Source organism: Plecotus auritus, assembly GCF_963455305.1.
Source record: "Plecotus auritus genome assembly, chromosome: 9".
Taxonomy (NCBI): Eukaryota; Metazoa; Chordata; class Mammalia; order Chiroptera; family Vespertilionidae; genus Plecotus; species Plecotus auritus.
Window position 1 is genome coordinate 47,084,332 of NC_137783.1, and position 20,737 is coordinate 47,105,068.

Below are 20,737 nucleotides of genomic sequence, written 5' to 3' on the forward strand. Positions count from 1 at the left end.
AGGAGTTGCCCCCTGGTGGTCAGTGCACTCCCACAGGGGGAGCACTGCTCAGCCAGAAGCTAGGCTCACAGTTGGCGAGCGCAGCAGTCAGACATCCCCCAAAGGCTCCTGGACTGCAAGAGGGTGCAGGCCAGGCTGAAGGACACCCCCCCACCACCGAGTGCATGAATTTTGTGCACCGGGCCTCTAATAAGACAATAAAGTATGAATGAAGCTAAGGAGACAGAGTCCAAAGGTGCTTAGGATATAGAAAAGGTTGAATTTGGTGAGAGACAGATTTTAAAATTGGTTGTACTTAGGGTCTGGAGGAGCAGTCATGGATATAACGTAGGTTCTGTTATGTCCTTTGATTTCACAAATGGGTGATGCCACTAGTCAAAATAACTAAGATAAAAGCAAGAGTAAGTTTAAGGGAGGAAACTGAGTTTAGTTCGGAATGTTGAGTTTTAGGTGATATGTGATATCATTAGAGAAATCCAGCAGGTGGTTGTAAAGGCTGATATTCTGGAATTCAGGAGAGGGGTCTGGGTTGAAGCTGTTGAATTAGAAGTCTTCAACATACTGGTGGCTTTTAAAATCATGGATAACTCCACACCACTCCCAGGAGTATGCACACAAAGAACAGTTGGTGGCCAAGAATAGACCTTTTGTACTTAAGGGACAGGCAGAGGAGAGATCTAGTGCAGGAACATGAAAAGGCAATGGTAAGAGAGTAGGAAATCAGAATGCCAAAGGAAGGAAAGATTTTAAGAAAGAGTCACTGAAGAATCTGACACCTCTGGTCAATATGTCTCTGAGAAGAGAAGTAAATGTCCCTAAGGTTTCTAACTTGTATTAATCAAGACAGGGAATATTGGAAGGTGAACTGGAATCTCCTTTCCAAGTGCACGTTTTATATAACTTTAGTCTCGGAATCTTGTTTAAATATAAAATTAGTGAGAACTGAACTCTCAAGCAAATGGAAATTAATTGTCATATATTTTTTTCTTTGAGTATATAAAATATGTAAACAGTATTATTATGAGCAAAGGTCATGAGGACTGACAATCCATTTGACTAACTTTTCTTCTATAGGTACCTAAGGAAAATCAACAGTACATAGGCTGTGAGACTGAACCAAAGAAGTCAGACTGAGCTCAAATATATACCTCTTTCCAGCACAAATCACATGAAATGACAGACAGATACTGAATTATATCTTTACTAGAGGCCCGGTGCATGAAATTCATGCACAGGTAGGGTCCCTAGGCCTGGCCAGCAATCAGGGCCAATCTGTGGGGCGACCGGCGGGGTGATGGGGGGCCCCCCCGCTGGCACCCGCCTTGGCTGGCCTGGGGCCTGAAGGCTAGAGGCAGCTCCTGCATTGAGCATCTGCCCCCTGGTGGTTAGTGCACATCATAGTGACCAGTTGTTCCACCAATTGTTCCACTGTTCGGTCAATTTGCATATTAGGCTTTTATTATATAGGATATCCAATTAAAAGATAATGTTATAATAACCCCAGAAAAGAAGAAATGCCATCAGCCCTAGCTGGTTTGGCCCAGTGGATAGAGCATCAGCCTGCGGACTGAAGGGTTCTGGGTTCGATTCCAGTCAAGGGCACATGCCCAGGTTGTGGGCTTGATCCCCAGTGGGGGACGTGCAGGAGGCAACCAATCAATGATTCTCTCTCATTATTGATGTTTCTATCTCTCTCTCCCTCTCCCTTCCTCTCTGAAATCAATAAAAATATATTTTAAAAAAAAGAAATGCCATCACTAAACTATATGTTTTTAGGAATCATTGAAAGATAGAAATCAAATTAAATCAGATCTAAAAACAAAAACAAATACACACACAAAAAAACAAAAACCGAAGAAACCAATCACATCCTAAAATAAGACCATAGCAGATACAGGAGTGGATTGTGGCAGTTCCAAGGTTAGAATCAACAAGAAGCAGAAAGGGGCCTATAGTGATGGTTAATTGGAGAACTGCAGTCAGAATAGTTCGATCAGTTGTGCCCTCCTTTCTCCTTTAGTTGTCAAAACAGAAGGCAGCTGTAGTATCTGCTGAGAGTGAGTGCACCAGCACCAGAGTGGCAAACAGTGCCCCCAGACGCTACTGATCCCATCAAGATACAGTCAAGACAAACCAGTGACACATCCTACCAATCCATGCTTCCCCTACTCCAATAACCACAGGCAGGCTACCATGCCAGAAAGTATGTTACCTGCATTCATGTACTATTTAATCCATCAAGACATAGCTCAAGAGGCATTTCCATGGTTAAGCCTTCCCTACATCTACCTTAGGTACCTGGGCAAAGTAACTGATACCTATTCTGTGCCCAGGTGCCTTGGCCCACCATTTAATCACACTGGGTTAAAATCAATAATATGTAGATTATGGACTCCTAAACTAGGACTCTGCCTTATTTATCTTTGTTTCCCAGAACCTAGCACTATGTGTGCCTGTAAAAAGAGGGTGCCTGATAATTTGGACTCAACTGAATTGAACCTTATTACCAGACAGATTTGTTAGACTGAATGGCAGGCTGAAATGTTGACAGTTAAAACTTTGATTACCTTAACACCTGGTTGGAGAGGCTCTAAGGGAGAGCCTGGAACAGGGTGCAGTGGGATGATTGTTTCAAATGAACTCTCTCCTGTAAAAAGAAGACCAAGTCAAGCCAAAAAAGGAAAGGCTAGGCAAAGATAAATGTGCTCATCTTTTCATCAAATCCCTCAAATTCAGTGAGGCTGATTTTTTGCATTTCACTGGAGTTAAATTTTATGAAGCTTGTTATATCTGCTTTTGAGCAAATCATACATCTCACCTTCCACTAAAGGAAGAAGGTCCACCACAGCTTGACCAAGGATTAAGGTCTTCTCATCTTTCTGTTTCTTTTCCTTTGGTAAAACTTCAGTCATAGTTACTAGGAAAATCAAAACAAAGAAATGAAAACATGTCTAGCTCATTTATCAGATAACTGAGATGCAATAAGCAGTGCATTATCAAAGAAATTTAAGAGAAATGAATGTGACACCCAAGAAGGCACCATTATTGGTGGAAAATACTGGACCACCTTAGCGATTTTTTTCTATGACAACTCTGTAATTTAAAAAAGTTATTTATATGTTATATATAATATTAGCAGATTCTATAAATCACATTAAACTTACAGATAAGTTTAGTGGAAATGACATCTTTATAATGTTGAGCATGCCTAAGAACATGGTACTCCTTTTCTTTTATTCAACCTCATGTCTCTCAATAGCATTTTTTTTACAGTTTGCTTATAAGGTTCACACATTGTAATTAGTTAATGTCCCTTAAGTCTCTCTCTTTTTTTAAAATGTTTGCTATTTTTTTATATTTTATTGATTTTTTACAGAGAGGAAGGAAAGGGATAGAGAGTTAGAAACATCGATGAGAGAGAAACATAGATCAGCTGCCTCCTGCACATCCCTATTGGGGATGTGCCTGCAACCAAGGTACATGCCCTTGACCAGAATTGAACCTGGGACCCTTCAGTCCACAGGCAGACGCTCTATCCACTGAGCCAAACCAGCTAGGGCATGTTCTTCGTTTTCTACATCCTTAAGTTGAAAAGTTAGATTGTTGATTTGAGATCTTTCTTGTTTCTTAATGTTAGCATTTTGAGCTATCAATGTCCCCCTTAGCACCACTTTTGCTACATCTCCTAAGTTTTGGTATGTTGTGTTTCCATTTTATAACTTTCCTTGTGATTTCTTCTTTAAAGCATTTGTTTAAAAGTGTGTTAATTTTCACAATTTTGTGAATTTTTCAGTTTTCTATTGTTATTGATTTCTAACTTCATCACACTGTATTTGTAGAAGATGCTTTGTAAGTTATCTTTTTAAATGTATTAAGACTTAATATGTGGCCCAACATATAGTCTGTATTTGAAATATCCCATGTGCACTTGAGAAGTGTATTCTGTGCTTGTTGGGTAAAGTGTTCTGTATGTCATTTAGATCTAAGTAGTTTATTGTATTGTTTAAGTTCCCTGTTTCTTCACTTATCCTCTATCTGGTTGTTCTATTATTATGAGTGAGATATCTGAAGTCCACAACTACTGTTGTAGTACTATCCATTTCTCCTTTCAATTCTGTCAGTTTTTGCTTTATATATTTTAACTAGAGGCCTGGTGCATGAAATTTGTGCACGGAGTTGGGGGGGTCCCTTAGCCCGGCCTGCACCCTCTCACAATCTGGGACCACTGGCTCTTAACCACTCACCTGCCTGCCTGATCACCCCTAACCCCCTCTGCCTGCCTGCCTGATTGCCCCTAACCGCTTGTCTGCCTGCCTGATTGCCCCTAACCAGTCGCCTGCCTGCCTAATCACCCCTAACCCCCTCTGCCTGCCTGCCTGATCACCCCTAACCACTCTGCCTGCCTACCTGATTGCCCCTAACTGCCTCTGCCTGATCACCCCTAACCGCCTCTGCCTTGGCCCCCGATGCTGCGGCTTCATCCAGAAGGATAGCAGAAATGACATCTGGAAGGTCGTTCGGCTGTCCAGTCTAATTAGCATATTATACTTTTATTATTATAGATGGTCTATCATTAGGTACATAAGTATTTATAAATATTTTATTTTCTTGCTGCATTGAATCTTTTGGTAATATATAATGTCTTATTTTAACTTATAATCTTTTTTTATCTGAAGTTAATTTTGTCTGATATTAGTATAGCCACACCTGCTTTTTTTATGAGTAATATTATTTCATTTTTTGTTTTCTTTTTATTTTTTTAATTTTATTGTTTAAGGTATTACAAATAGTAGTACATATGTCTCTTCCCCCCTCCCCACCACTGACCTCCCCCCTGCTTCCCCTACCCCCCGGCACTTGCCCTCATCCCCCTGCCCCCAGTGTCTTGAGTCTGTTGCTTGTGCTTATATGCATGCATACAAGTCCTTCGGTTGATCTCTTACCTCCCCCAACCCTCCCCTACCTTCCCGCTATAGTTTGACAGTCTGTTCAATGCTTCTTTGCCTCTATTTTTGTTCAACAGTTTGTAATGTCCTTTATTATCATTTATTACCATAAATGAGTGAGATCATGTGATATTTATCTTTCACTGACTGGCTTATTTCACTTAGCATAATGCTCTCCAGATCCATCCATGCTGTTGCAAATGGTAAGAATTCCTTCTTTTTTATAGCAGCGTAGTATTCCATTGTGTAGATGTACCAGTTTTCTAATCCATTCATCTGCTGATGGGCATTTAGGCTGTTTCCAAATCTTGGCTATTATAAATTGCGCTGCTATGAAATAGGGGTACATATATCCTTTCTAATTGGTGTTTCTGTTTTCTTGGGATATATTCCTAGAAGTGGTATTACTGGGTCAAATGGCAGTTCCATTTTTAATTTTTTGAGGAAACGCCATACTGTTTTCCACAGTGGCTGCACCAGTTTGCATTCCCACCAGCAGTGAAGAAGGGTTCCTTTTTCTCCGAAGCCTCTCCAGCACTTATCATTTGTTGATTTGTTGATGATAGCCATTCTGACAGGTGTGAGATGGTACCTCATTGTTGTTTTGATTTGTATCTCTCAGATGATTAGTGACTTTGAGCATGTTTTCATATGTCTCTTGGCTTTCTGAATGTCCTCTTTCAAAAAATGTCTATTTAGGTCCTTTGTCCATTTTTTGATTAGATTGTTTATCTTCCTTTTGTTAAGTTGTATGAGTTCCTGGTAAATGTTGGAGATTAAACCCTTATCAGAGATAACATTGGCAAATATGTTCTCACATGCAGTGGACTTTCTTGTTGTTTTGTTGATGGTTTCTTTTGCTGTGCAGAAGCTTTTTATTTTGATGTAGTCCCATTTGTTTATTTTCTCTTTAGTTTCCATTGCCCTAGGAGCTGTATCGATAAAGATATTGCTACGACAAATGTCTGCTATTTTGTTGCCTATGGCTTCTTGTAAGATTTTTATGGTTTCCCATCTTACATTTAAGTCCTTTATCCATTTTGTGTTTATTTTTGTGTATGGTGTAAGTTGGTGGTCTAGTTTCATTTTTTTGCATGTATCTGTCCAGTTTTCCCAACACCATTTATTGAAGAGACTGTCTTGTCTCCATTGTATTCTCTTGCCTCCTTTGTCACATATTAATTGAACATACTGGCTTGTGTCAATCTCTAGGTTCTCTGTTCTGTTCCACTGGTCTATGTCTGTTCTTGTGCCAGTACCAGGCAGTTTTGAGAACAGTGGCTTTGTAGTATAGCTTGATATCTGGTATTATGATCCAACATTGTTCTTCCTTCTCAAGATTGCTGCAGCTATTTGGGGTCTTTTTTTATTCCAGATGAATTTTTGGAGAATTTGTTCTAGGTCTTTGAAGTATGCCATTGGTATTTTAATGGGAATTGCGTTGAATTTATAGATTGCTTTGGGTAGTATAGACATTTTAATGATGTTGATTCTACCAATCCATGAACATGGTATATTCTTCCATTTGTTCATGTCTTCCTCTATCTCTTTTTTAAGTGTCCTGAAATTTTCTGAGTATAGATCCTTTGTCTCCTTGGTTAAGTTTATTCCTAGGTATCTTAATTTTTTTGTTGCAATGGTAAATCTCTTCTGATTACTATTTGCATGAAATATCTTTTTTCACCCTTTCATTTTCAACCTGATTGTGTCTTTAGATCTAAAGTGAGTCTCTTCTAGACAGTATATAGTTGGATCCTGTGTTTTTACCCATGATGCCAATCTTTGTCTTTTTATTGTACAGTTTAATCAATTTATACCTAAATTAATTATTGATAAGATTAATTAATTATTGCTGTTATTGTGCTATTTGGTTTTTTTATATGCATTATAACACTTTGGCCCCTCATTTCCTGCATTACTGTCTTCTTTTGTATTTAGTTGTTTCTTTTTTTTAAGTGACATGTATAAATTCCTTTCTCATTTTCTTTTATGTATATTCTATAGCTGCTTTCTTTGTGGCTACCATGGGTATTTCATTTAGCATCCTAAAGTTACAACACTCTAATTTGAATTTATAGCAGCTTAATTTTAATAAAATATAGAAACTGATTTTTTAGCAAAATTGTTGAATAAGACATACCTCATGATTTCTCCATCTCAAAAACAAAATCAAAAACTGGCATCCATCCACAGACAACAGTTCCTTTGTAGGAGCTCTGGGACCCAATACCACTTCCAAAAAACTCAGAAGGAGTTTCACATTCCCATGTGCCAGGTATTAGGCAGACTTAAGTCCCAGCTATGGACCCTGCAGTGGCCCATGAACCAGCTCCAGCCACACTCACCTGGAGTCCAGGAACCCCTGGAAACCCCTGCCTTAAACAATCACCCACAGATGAGAGAGCCTTTGTACAGGTTCCCAATAGAGAAATTTCAGCATACCACTGAGAAAGAAAGGAAGGAAGGAAGGAAGGAAGGGAGGGAGGAAGAAAGGAAGTAAGGAAGGAAGGGAGGAAGGAAGGAAGGGGGGGAGGGGAGAGTTTGTATGCATTGGAGAAGGTAAGAACAGCAGTTTGACTTTAGCTGCATCCTCCATCCCCAAGGCAGCACAGCTCAGAGCCAAGAGAGATCTTCTTTGCCCATGATTGCTCCTATAAAGGAAACCTAGAGTGTGTGAATGAGCACCCATTTCCCCATCTGTACAGAATGCTGCCACATTGGCCAGTTTCTCTCTTGTCCTATCCAGACTACTAAAAATGAGCTGCATCACCCGGGGTGGAGGTAGGGAGGGAGGAAGGAAGAATCTGGGACAGTGGCAGATAGGATGCCTAGAGAACATTAAAGAGATATGGATCTGCCAAAACCGGTTTGGCTCAGTGGATAGAGCGTCGGCCTGCGGACTGAAGGGTCCTGGGTTCGGTTCCGGTCAAGGGCATGTACCTTGGTTGCAGGCATATCCCCAGTGGGGAGTGTGCAGGAGGCAGCTGATCGATGTTTCTCTCTCATTGATGTTTCTAGCTCTCTATCCCTCTCCCTTCCTCTCTGTAGAATATCAATAAAATATATTTTTAAAAAAAAAAGAGATATGGATCCTACAAATTGTATCATGGACTCCATCAGGAAGCCCACCCACCAGCGGTGGGGGGTGCCTTGCCTTTGGATCCCAAAACTAGCCCATGGGCACCCCCAATATTCCATGTGCCTCACACACACATACAACCTCCATGCAGTGGCTGGCTCCCTATGAGCTCTCTCTTCCTTTTTTAAATATATTTTTTATTGATTTCAGAGAGGAAGGAGAGGGGGAGAGAGAGAGAAACATCAATGATGAGAGAGAATCATTGATCGGCTGCCTCCTGCTAGCCCCCTACTAGGAATGGAGCCCATAACCCGGGCATGTGCCCTTGACTGGAATAAAACCTGGGGACCTTTAGTCCGCAGACCAATGCTTTATCCACAGAACCAAACCAGCTAGGGCCCTATGAGCTCTCTTGATAGCAGCTGCAAGAGTAAGCTATGGCAGATGGTTAGTAAGTGCATGTAAAACACTGGTCTGAATCTGTGGGCAAGGGGGAGATACCACAGACTTGAACTTTAGCACCACTCTTTTTAGAAAACAAAAGGGGATAAGGGCTGACAGCACTCAGCCTGGTGGTTTGCAGCCTGGCCCATTGTGGCTTCAGTGGTTGAGCGACGACCCATGAACCAGATGACAGTTCAATTCCAGGTCAGGGTACATACCCAGGTTCTGGGCTTGATCTGGGTGGGGGGCGTGCAGGAGGCAGCTGATACATGACTCTCTCTCTCATCATTGATGTTTCTATTTCTTTTTCTTTTTTTTTTTTTTTTACAGAGAGGAAGGGAGAGGGATAGAGAGTTAGAAACATTGATGAGAGAGAACACATCGATCAGCTGCCTCCTGCACACCCCCCACTGGGGATGCGCCCACAACCAAGGTACGTGCCCTTGACCAGAATCGAACCCGGGACTCCCCAGTCCACAGGCCGACGCTCTATCCATTGAGCCAAACCAGTTAGGGCTCTATTTCTTTTTAAAAATATATATTTTATTGATTTTTTACAGAGAGAAAGGGAGAGGGAGAGTTAGAAACATCAATGAGAGAGAAACATCAATCAGCTGCCTCCTGCACACCCCCTACTGGGGATGTGCCCGCAACCAAGGTACATGCCCTTGACCAGAATCGAACCTGGGACCCCTGAGTCTGCAGGCCGACGCTCTATCCACTGAGCCAAACCAGTTAGGGCAATGTTTCTATTTCTTTATGCCTCTGCCTTCCTCTCTCTGAAATCAATAAAAATATATCGAGAGAGAGAGAGAGAGAGAGAGAAAATCCAAACACATTTTAAAATTCTGCCACAAGAGGGTGAAAGAAGCATGCATGTCCATAGAAGGTCTGAGAAAGCCTCAGAATCCCTAGCAGGACAAATGGAAGGTATTTCACTCTCTCTCCTGAAGGCAGTAAGCAAAGACTGGAGGAAGTGACTGCTACTTCAAATGCAAAGACTGCAACGCAAAACTGCAAGGAATATTAAAAAATCAAAGAAAAATGAAACCACAAAAGGATCACAGTAATCTTCCAAGAACTGACCCCAAAGACATAGATCTGCGTATTACCCAATAAATAATTCAAAATATAAATTTTAAGGGAAATCAATGAGTTCAAAAAAAACACAGAAAGACAATTCAAGGAAACCCAGAGAAGAATGCATGAACAAAATGAGAAGTTTGACAAAGAGATAGAAATCATAAAAAGAACCAAACAGCCCAGCAAGCATGGCTCAGTGGGTGAGCATTACGTATGAACCAGGAGGTCATGATTCAATTCCAGGTCAGGACATATGCCGGGTTTCAGGCTTGATCCCCAGTGGAGGGTGTGCAGGAGGCAGCTGATCAATGATTCTCTGTCATCATTGATGTTTCTATCTCTCTCTCCCTCTCCTTTCCTCTCTGAAATCAATAAATATATATATATATATATATTTTAAAAAGAACCTAACAAATTCTGGAGCTGAAGAGTACAATGAATAAAATGAAAAATGCAATAGACAGCACCAACAGAAGAATGATTCAAGCAGAAGAAAGAATCTATGAGTTAGAAAACAGTTACACTGAAATCCAGTTAGAGAAGAACGAAGATTAAAAAATGAAAAACAGGAGAAACCAAGATGGCAGCATAGGTAAACACCTGAACTGCTGCCTCACACAACAATTTCAAAACTACAACTAAAAGACAAAACGGACATCATCCAGAACCACAGGAAGGCTGGCTGAGTGGAAATTCTACAACTAGAAGGAAAGAGAAAAGCACACTGAGACTCAGAGGAGCTGCGGAAGGCAGAGGTATGGACGCATGGAGAGGGCTGGCAACTGAGTACACACCTGGCTTTCTCAATAGGGAGGGAGACAAAAGCTCCCGACTACACTGAACTCCAGTTCCGGGCAAGACTCTGGGGACCCAGACTCATTCGGGGAGAAACTGGACTGTCTGGCAGCGGGCAGAACTCGAGGGCGGCTTTCTCTCAGAGGTGCTTGCAGCAAATACTGCAGGACACTGAGACCCAGGGGCCTCTTAGGGCAGGGCTGACAGGAAGCCATTGCTGTTTGCTCTGCCCTGAGACAACGCCCCATCCAAGCTGAGCACAGAGGCTTTTGCATATGAATGGCCTAGTCCTTTGAATTCTAAACTTACCTAACAAACTGCAGCTGAGTCAGTGAGACTCAGAACATCCAAAAGAAGGCCCAAGGCCCCACAGCAGCTTCCATTGCTTCACAGCTGGGCCTCATCTGGGCACCCCCAAAACCCAAATAAAGAAGAGGAATCTGCAGATCTCTCTGTAGCTCCTGCTGGATGGCCTCAGGCAGAGGCTAAATTAGCACCTCCTTGGAGATCCAAGAGCCAGTGTACCCAGGGGTCAGAGTGGGACCATCCAGATTACAACTCCTCAGATCCATAAGGGACACACTCAGGGGGCAGACTCAGTGAGCACCAAAGCCCCACTGAAGCAAGTCTTGCCTCATAAGGGTGTCTCCAGCACAGAAGTTCTCCCATTGTAGACACAGCTGATCCTCACAGCCAGTTGGCCTGGACATCAATTCCTTCCAGTGATACCAACAACAATCAAGGCTTAACTACAACAAGACTGTGCACACAGCCAACAAAGGGGTGCACCAAGAGTGTCCACCTCAGGTAACTGGGGAGGCTGAGCCACTGGGCCCTATAGGACACCTAGCACACAAAGCCACTCTATCAACTCAGGGAAGCAGCCAAAATGCAGAGACAAAGAAACAGGTCACAAATGAAAGAAATGGAGGAAAGCAAACGACTGGATATAGAGTTCAAAACCACGGTTTTAAGGTTTTTTAAGAATTTTCTAGAAAAGGCCGATAAATTTAGCGAGACCCTCGAGGATATGAAAAAGGACCAACTAGAAATTAAGCATACACTGACTGAAATAAAAAATAATATACAGAGATCCAACAGCAGACTAGAGGATCGCAAGAATCAAGCCAAAGATGTGAAATACAAAGAAGCAAAAAACACCCAACTGGAAAAGCAAAAAGAATCCAAAAATATGAAGATGGTGTAAGGAGCCTCTGGGACAACTTCAAGCGTACCAACATCCGAATTATGGGGATGCCAGAAGAAGAGAGAGAGCAAGATACTGAAAACCTATTTGAAGAAATAATGACTGAAAACTTCCCCCACCTGGTGAAAGAAATAGACTTACAAGTCCAGGAAGCGCACAGAACCCCAAACAAAAGGAATCCAAAGAGGACCACACCAAGACACATCATAATTAAAATGCCAAGAGCAAAAGACAAAGAGAGAATATTAAAAGCAGCAAGAGAAAAACAGTTAATTACCTACAAGGGAGCACCCATACGACTGTCAGCTGATTTCTCAACAGAAACTATGCAGGCCAGAAGGGAGTGGCAAGAAATATTCAAAGTGATGAATAGCAAGAACCTACAACCAAAATTACTCTACCCAGCAAAGCTATCATTCAGAATTGAAGGGCAGATAAAGAGCTTCACAGATAAGAAAAAGCTAAAGGAGTTCGTCACCACCAAACCAGTATTATATGAAATGCTGAAAGATATTCTTTAAGAAGAGGAAGAAGAAAAAGGTAAAGATAAAAATTATGAACAACAAATACTTATCTATGAACAAATGAATCTAAAAATCAAGTGAATAAAAAAATCTGATGAACAGAATAAACTGGTGAATATAATAGAATCAGGGGCATAGAAAGGGAGTGGGCTGATAATTCTCGGGGGAAAAGGGGTGTGGGGGGTGCGGGAAGAGACTGGACAAAAATCGTACACCTATGGATGAGGACAGTGGGGGGTGGGGGTAAGGGCAGAGGGTGGGGTGGGAACCGGGTGTAGGGGAGCTATGGGGGGGGGGGAAGAGGAACAATTATAATAATCTGAACAATAAAGATTTATTTTTTAAAAAATGAAAAGGAGTGAAGAAAGCCTATGTTATCATGGTATACCATCAAAAGAAATAATTTGTGAAATATTGTAGTTACAAAAGAGAGGGAGAACAGGGAAAGACAGGTTATTAAAAGAAATAATGGCTGAGAACTTTCCAAATTTGGGGAACAATTTGAATATCCCAGTTCATGAACCTCACATGTCACAAAACAAACTCAAAAAGATCTCTCCAAGATACACCACAATAAAACTGTCAAAAATCAAAGACAAAGAGGTATCTTAAAAGTAACTAGAGAAAAGAAGCTTGTAGAATTCTCCAGTGAAACTGTCTGGTTCTGGAGATTTCTAATTATGAACTCAATTTCCTTAATAGTTATAGGCCTACTTTATTTCATATAGGATGAGTTGTGGGTAGTGTTTTTCAAGGAACTGGTCCATTTCATTGTTGAATTTATGTCTGTAAAGTTGTTCATATTTCCTTACTATCCTCTTTATGTCTGCAGCATCTGTATTAATTCCATTTCATTCCCAATATTGATTATTCATCATTTGTACTCTTTCTCTCTCTCCTCTCTCTCTCTCTCTCTCTCCTCCCTCCCTAGAGATTTGTTGAATTTGATGTTTTCAAATAACCAGCTATTTACTTCATTGATTTCCCCTATTTTTCTTTTTCCATTTCATTGATTGATTTTATCTTGATTATTTTCTTTTTTCTGTTTGCTTTGGGTTTCTCTTGCTTTTTTTTTTCTTCTTGATTCTTGAAATGAGAGCTTATTGGTTTTAAAATTTTCTTTTTTAATGTATGCATTTAGTGCTATAAATTTTCTCAGCAATGCTTTAGCTATGTCTGACAAATTTTAATATGTAGTATTTTTATCTCCATTCAGTTCAATGGCATATTTTTTAATTTCCCTTGAGACTTCCTCTTTGACAATTGGATTATTTAAAAGTGCAATTTTAGTTTTCAAGTGTTTAAAGAGTTTTCTATTATCTTTCTATTATTGATTTCTACTATGATACTATTATTGTCAGAGAACACATTTGGCATTATTTTCATCCATTTAAATTTGTTAGGATATGGTTTTGGCATATGTTGTGTGGGTTTTTGCAATACTGTATAGTCTGCTATTGTTGGGTGTTCTATAAGTATTGATTAGACCTAGTTGATTGATGGTATTGTTGAGTTTTCCTATATCCTTGCTGATTTTCTATTTTATAAATTGTTGAAAGATGTTTACATCTCCAACTATAATTGTGTTGTCTATTCTACCTTTCAGTTTTATCAGTTTTGCTTTACATATTTTGCAGCTCTGTTATTTGTTGCACACCTACTTCGAATTGCTATGTCCTTTTGGTGGATTTACCCTTTTACCATTATATAATGAACTTCTCTGTCTGGTTATTTTCTTTGTTACGTCTGCTTTATCTGATGCTAGTGTAGTCACTTCTACTTTGTTTTGATTAGTGTGTGCATGAAATATCTTTTCCTATCCTTTTATTTTTTACGTGACTATATAGTTCTGTTTTGAGTTTCTTATAGACAGAATATGGTTGGGTCATTTTTTTATTTACTCTGTAATCCTGCAGAAATAACAATGTAATTATTAATGTATTAGGGTTTAAGTCTGCTGGGCTTTTCTTGTTTGTCCTCTTTTCCATTTCTCTCTCTCTCTCTTTTTTTTTTCTACCTTCCTGTGGGTTACTTGAATATTTTTAAAGAATTCCATTGTGATTTATCAGTAATACATTTGAATATATCTCTTTGTATAGATTTTTTTAGTTGTTGCTCTGGGTATTACACTATATCATTACTTATTACAGTCCATATTTCATTATTGCACTAGTTCAAATGAAATATAGAAAATTTACCTCCTTTTATGTGCCTTTGCCTTCCCTATTTATAACTTCATGAAATGTTTGCTCAATATACATTTAGAACCACGTCAGATAGTCTTATACTTTCTTTCCACTGTTGAACACAATTTAGAAAATTCAAGAAGGAAAGCTTGATTTATCCAATTTTTTTTTGCTTATCATATTCTTTCTTTTTTCCTGGTGTTCCTAGTGCTTTCTTTTACATTTCCTTTATGTTTAGAGAACGTCTTACAGCATTCTTTTAGGCTAGTTCTGCTAGTGACATATTACAGTATTAGTTTTCTTTCATCTGAGAAAGTCTAGGTTTCTCCTTCATATCTTTTCTCTGGGCATTGGTTTCTGGGTGGACAGTTCTTTTCATTTATCAACTCAGAAATATTATGCCATTTTCTTTGGTCCTCCATGGTTTCTGATGAGAAATTGATGACTTTTTTAAAATGTTTTTTTTTTATTTATTTTTAGAGAGAAGAAGGGAGAGGAATAGAGAGATAGAGGAGAGCTACACATCATTGATTGGCTTCCTCCTGCATGTCCCCTGTTGGGGATCAAGCCTGCAACCCAGGACCAGGAATTGAACCAGTGATCTCTTGGTTCCTGGGTCAACATTCAACGGCTGAGCCATGCTGACCAGGTGAAATTTATGCCATTTTATTATTTATTTATTTATTTAAATTTATGCCATTTTAATTGTTTTCCTCTACTCTCAAATTTTTTCTATACCTTTAGTTTTCATATTTCTTGGTATGAATTTTTTTGAGTATAACCTATTTAGAGTTAGCTCAGCTTCTTGAATCTATAGACTTATGTCCTCTGGCCAAATTTGGGGAGTTTTCAGGCTTTACTTGTAGCTCCACCCTCTTTCCCTCTCCTCTCAGACTCCAATGGTACTTTTAAGATATTTGGTCATGGTCCCACAGACCTATGAGACTTGGTTCATTTTTTTTTTTTTTTTTAGTCTATTTCCTCTAAATTACTCAGATTGGGTAATTTCTATGGTTCTATATTCCAATTTACTGATTCTTTCCTCTGTCCCTCCATTCTGCTGTTGAGCCCATTCACTGAGCTTTTCATAGTGGTTATTATATTTTTCCGTTCTAAAATTTCTATTAGGTTTTTCTTTAAATCTATTTTTTTTTCAAAGACTTTCTATTTCTCTTATGAGTATTTCTATCTTTTTCATTTGTTTCCAGCATGTTTTGCAATTGCTCATTGAAGCATTTGTTTAAATCATGGCTTCTCTAAAATCTTTGTCTAATAACTCTAACATACCTCTCACTTTGGTATTAATGTACTGATTGTCTTTTTAAATTCACTTTGAGGTCTTCCAGTTCTTGATATGATGAGTGATTTTTCAAGTGAAACCTGGACTTTTTGTATTACATTTTGAAACTCTGGATCTTACTTAAACCGTCTCTTTTAGCTGGGTTTTTTAGAGCACTCCAACAGAGGAACAGGAGGGGCACTGCCTCATTATTGCCAGGTGGAGATAGAAATATAGGTTCCCCACTCAGCCTCCATACCTGAGGGGGAGAGCTGCTCTTTACTGCTGAGGGGGAATGGCAGATCTGGTTCCTTGCTGTTCTCCACTGATACCACAGTGGTGTAGACTCATTACCACTAGTATATACAGTGTTCAGTGAAAGTCTTGACACGACACTAGGTCTCCTATGACACCATCCCAGTGGGGAATAGAGGAGCCCTTGTTACTACCAGATTGGGGCAGAAGTCTAGATTCTCCATGTGCTCTCCACTAAAACCATACGGTGGAAGAGGGAGCTCATTACCAGAAGGCATAGAAGTCCTAGCTCCCTACTGGATCTTTTCTGATACCACCTAGCTAGGGTATTGGGGCACCTAATTTTCAGCTTTATGAGAGTGTAAGTCTAGGTTCCCACTTAGATTGGAGGTGGGTGGGACCACAGTTTCTTTCTGTGACATTTGGCTGGAGTAGAGCAGTTGCTGTCTAAAAGTTTCCTGTCTTTCTAGACTGCCCCTTTCCTGGTCTTTTCGTTAGAGACAGCAGATTTTTGTTGGACTTTTTGGTTTGCACCATTAGGGTTTCCAGGTTGCTGGCTTATTCAGCCTCAAATCTGGGACATATAAGCAAAAAGAAAACCCAAGGACCTCACCACTGTGTAATTTCTCAGTCTCAAATTTCCTTCTCTCCACCTTTCAGTCTCTCATGTTTGTTTTATATATAATGTCTAAGATTTGTAGCTGTACTTAGTGAGAGAAATAGGGAAAAGTATGTCTATTCATCTTCTTGGAGATACAATTTGTTTTAAATCCTTTTGATTTCTAATGACTGCATTTAAGATTATACAGTAGTCCCCCTTATCCATGGTTTCATGTTCTGTGGTTTCAGTGACTCAAGGTCAACCACAGTCTGAAAATATTAAATGAAAAATCCCAGAAACAAACAATAAGTTTTCAATTTCATACCATTCTGAATAGCATAATGAAATCTCGTGCCATCCCACTCTGTCCCACTCAAGATGGGAAACATCCCTTTGTCCAGCATGTCCACATTATATATGCCACCTGTACAATAGGCACTTATTAGCCACCTCCATAACCTACCAACTATATCAGAGTATCACAGTACTTGCTTTAAGAAACCATTATTTCACATAACTTTTATTACAGTACATTGTTACTTTTGCTCCATTTTACTATTAGTTATTGCTGTAATCTCTTTCTGTGCACAATTTATAAAGTTTATCATAAGTATGTATGCATAGAGAAAAGCATAGTATATATAGTGTTCAGTACTATCTGAGGTTTCAGGTACCACTGGGGGTCTTGGATAAGGACAGACTACTGTATCTCAGTAAATACTACGTTAGTTATATCCCACAAGTTTTGATATTTGGCATTTACTATTGATTCTAAATGTTTTACATTTTTTATTATGTTTTTTTTTTAATTTTTCCTATGAAATATTCATACCTGTGTCTTAAATTTTCCTAATGGATTCTTTTCTTATCTTTTTGTTATTGATTTCTAATGTTGTTGATGGTTGTATTCTGATCAGAACACGTGGTCTGTATGCTACTGGTAATACTGTGTAGTTAGAAATTGTAGCAGTATGAATAAGAAAACCATCCATCCACTTAGTCATTCATTCATTCAACAAACACTTTTTTAGCTCTTTTATGTTTCAGATATTTCTAGGCAGTAGAAATTCTGAAATAAATAAGATCCAGGCCAGATTTCAAAAACTGCCTCCTCTAGCAATGGAGGCAAATTAACAACTGCTAGACAGTATGGTGAGTATACAGAAGTATAGATAGGGTTGCCAAGTAAAATACAAGATGCCCATTTAAAATTTTGAATTTCAGATAAACAATGAATAATTTTTTTGGTATAAGTATGTCCCAAATTTTGTTTTTTGTTTTATTCTAAATCTGGCAACCCTAAAGACAAGAATATAAAAGAAAAGCTCCAAACTCAGCTTAGGAGATGAGGGCTGCAAAGTTTAGTCATATATCAACAGGTCTTTGATACAAACTAGCTAAAACTATTAGGTCAGAACCAGAGCAGGTAGCTCTCAAAGTATATCATGTTATACCTAGATTAAAAAGGTAAGGTGTGTTCATCTGTCCCAACAACATCTACTATCACACCTCAGAATCTCCTCATAACATACTCATATAATTAACATTTTTACAGCCACAAAAACTTACAGAACACAGGTTTGTGGGCGAGGTCATCTAAAGTGATTCCTCCTTCAGGATTGAACTCAAAACTGCTAGTGAAGTTGTATTTTGCAGTTCCTTCTGAAGAAACAGTAATTTTTGCTGAGTCTCCCAGAACTGCCTGATTAAATTCTGCACGAATAAAGGTAACTGGGGTATCTCCTTTAGAACCTTTCTGTTGACAGAAACATACTACTTTACAATTATACTCAAATAGAGAATTTTTCTACACATCTGGCAACCCATTTTTAATTGAACTAAATAGCATTTTCCATGTTCCCATATCAAGCTATATTACAAATACAAAAGAAGTAGGTAGAAAGTCTTTAAACAAATCTAATTGTAGCTAAATGTAACACTGTATTTAAATGCCATTATGTTGAAGTTTAAAAAAAATAACACTCATTATGTTTATAAAATTATATTGTGGAACATGTGGAAAAGTGAGAAAAGCACATAAAAAATAAATTACCGCCCTAGCCGGTTTGGCTCAGTGGATAGAGCGTCAGCCTGCGGACTGAAGAATCCCAGGTTCGATTCTGGCCAAGGGCACATACCTAGGTTGTGGGCTCAATCCCCAGTGTGGGGCGTGCAGGAGGCAGCAGGTCAATGATTCTCTCTCATCATTGATGTTTCTATCTCTCTCTCCCTCTCCCTTTCTCTCTGAAATCAATACAAATATATTTTAAAAAATAAATAAATTACTTGTAATCTCTAATATGCAAGCACCATTAACATTTTCAAATATTTTTTCTAGTGTTTTGTTGTGAATACATATGTGTATTTCTGTGTGTATATATATGCACACATATTTATACATACCTTTTAAAACAAAGTAGAGGACATTTATTACATCCTGCTTGGAAAGAGCTTTTTTACTTAATACTGAAGGAATATTTTGCCATTTCATTATTATTATAATTTTAATAGTTATATCACATTGTAGTTTTATTTAAATTCATCAAATGAAATTAATCATAAGGGAAACTCTGGAAGACTTCAGATCCTTTTTAGGAAAAAGGAATGAATTGCTGTCTAGGAAAACAAAAATGACTCCTTATTTTACCTGTTAAATTTAGTATTCAAATTGCCAGGTATTTTAAACACACAGTAATATGAACTGCTGATTCAGACTATCAATGAGAAACAATGAGAAGGAAGGGCCATTGTTATGTAAAGCCAGTAGATTTGGTGGTACAGGATGATGCAAAACTCCATTCCTTCCCATTGTGCTCCCAACACAGCTTCCTCAACCCACAGATTTTTGACAGAGAGATCTGAGCTCAGAGATAAATATACTTTCAAGAAGTATGAATAAACTAGGGACTTCTCAGATTTCCAAAAATAACTTTACCAATTCATATCCATCTATCACAGTGATCTGCACAGGCTTTCCTGCTGATGAGATCTGCTCCATATCAGCACTTGAACAAAGTCCCTCTGGTCTTCTTTGGTCCCTGTAAACATAATGAATGAACCTGTCCCCTCATATCCCATAGCTGCATAAGTACTCACATTACTCATAACCAACACCAGGGGAGAACTTAGGGAAATGCAATAGTCCAGCACTGTTTTGTGGCCTTTCCAACCTTTGCTGCTAGACAGGCAGGGCTTCAGGACGCTGGTCACAAGATGATTCCACTGATTAGTGCTAAAAGGATCCTTATACATGTAACTAACCCATTAAGCACAAATTATCACAAGACAGAAAGGGTAGAATGCCATCTCCCCAATTCCCATTTCCCAAATCCTTCATAGTATTCTTTGGTAGCTTTTATTTTAAAGTGCAAAACTCTACTCGAAGGTTATTTAATCTCCCAGATATATATATATATATATTTAACAGGAAAGAAGCAGACACATGGAATGGTTAGTCCACTGGAAAAAGCCCTCACATATGTCATAGTCAAAGATGTTTTCTAATTATTTTACAACACTGAGGACACCATTTCAAAAATAAATTGGATATCTGTGTGTTTTTTTAAAGGTCATATTTTCTTTTTTTTAAAATATATTTTATTGATTTTTTTACAGAGAGGAAGGGAGAGAGATAGACAGTTAGAAACATCAATCAGCTGCCTCCTGCACACCCCCTACTGGGGATGTGCCCGCAACCAAGGCACATGCCCTTGACGGGAATCAAACTGGGACCTTTCAGTCCTCAGGCTGATGTTCTATCCACTGAGCCAAACCAGTTAGGGCTAAAGGTCATGTTTTTTGACTCAATTCAAAGTGTAACTTAATGCAATTCAAACGTTTACTTAGGATATACTATGCTAATTCTGTCTAGGACTGGTGGTATGAAATAATGAGATATCTTCTTGCTGCCCCCAGACTTTAAAATTATTCTGTCTCTTCACAGCTCCGCCTTCATATTCCCATTCACTTAAGTCTCATATCACTTGTTCAACACCATGTCTTGAGGATACAACCTAGCAACGGTTTACATTTGAAATGACCTTTTGTATTCGTTTTCTTCTTTCCTTTTCTATAGTACCACATGAATTGGGTCTTTACTAGCCTGACCCTGGACAAATGTCTAATTTCTCCGAGCCTCAGTTTCACCTTCTGTAAAATGGATAAAATTTCTGACCTGTTTCACCTTTGTTGTGACTATCCACTGTAATAGTAAAACAGTTTAACCTATGAAGCAAAGCACAAATGGCATTATTAATATTCATTGCTTTTCTGAATGCTCAATTACCCCCTTAAAGACAAGTAGTCGCCCTAGCTGGTTTGACTCTGTGGACAGAGCCT

At 39.0% G+C, this 20,737-nt stretch overlaps 1 protein-coding gene across 1 annotated transcript in view; it reads right to left on the reverse strand.

The window, feature by feature from the left end:
* The window catches only part of CFAP70 (cilia and flagella associated protein 70), a gene marked incomplete at its 5' end in the record, with an annotated part of 105,526 nt that extends 86,129 nt beyond the window's left edge, over nucleotides 1–19,397 (reverse strand). Inside the window, 4 exon segments of the mRNA XM_080642132.1 lie at nucleotides 2,568–2,647; nucleotides 2,819–2,917; nucleotides 17,969–18,155; nucleotides 19,335–19,397. Of these exon segments, the coding sequence (XP_080498258.1) occupies nucleotides 2,568–2,647; nucleotides 2,819–2,917; nucleotides 17,969–18,155; nucleotides 19,335–19,397 (429 nt within the window).
* Nucleotides 19,398–20,737: the final 1,340 nt, after the last annotated feature.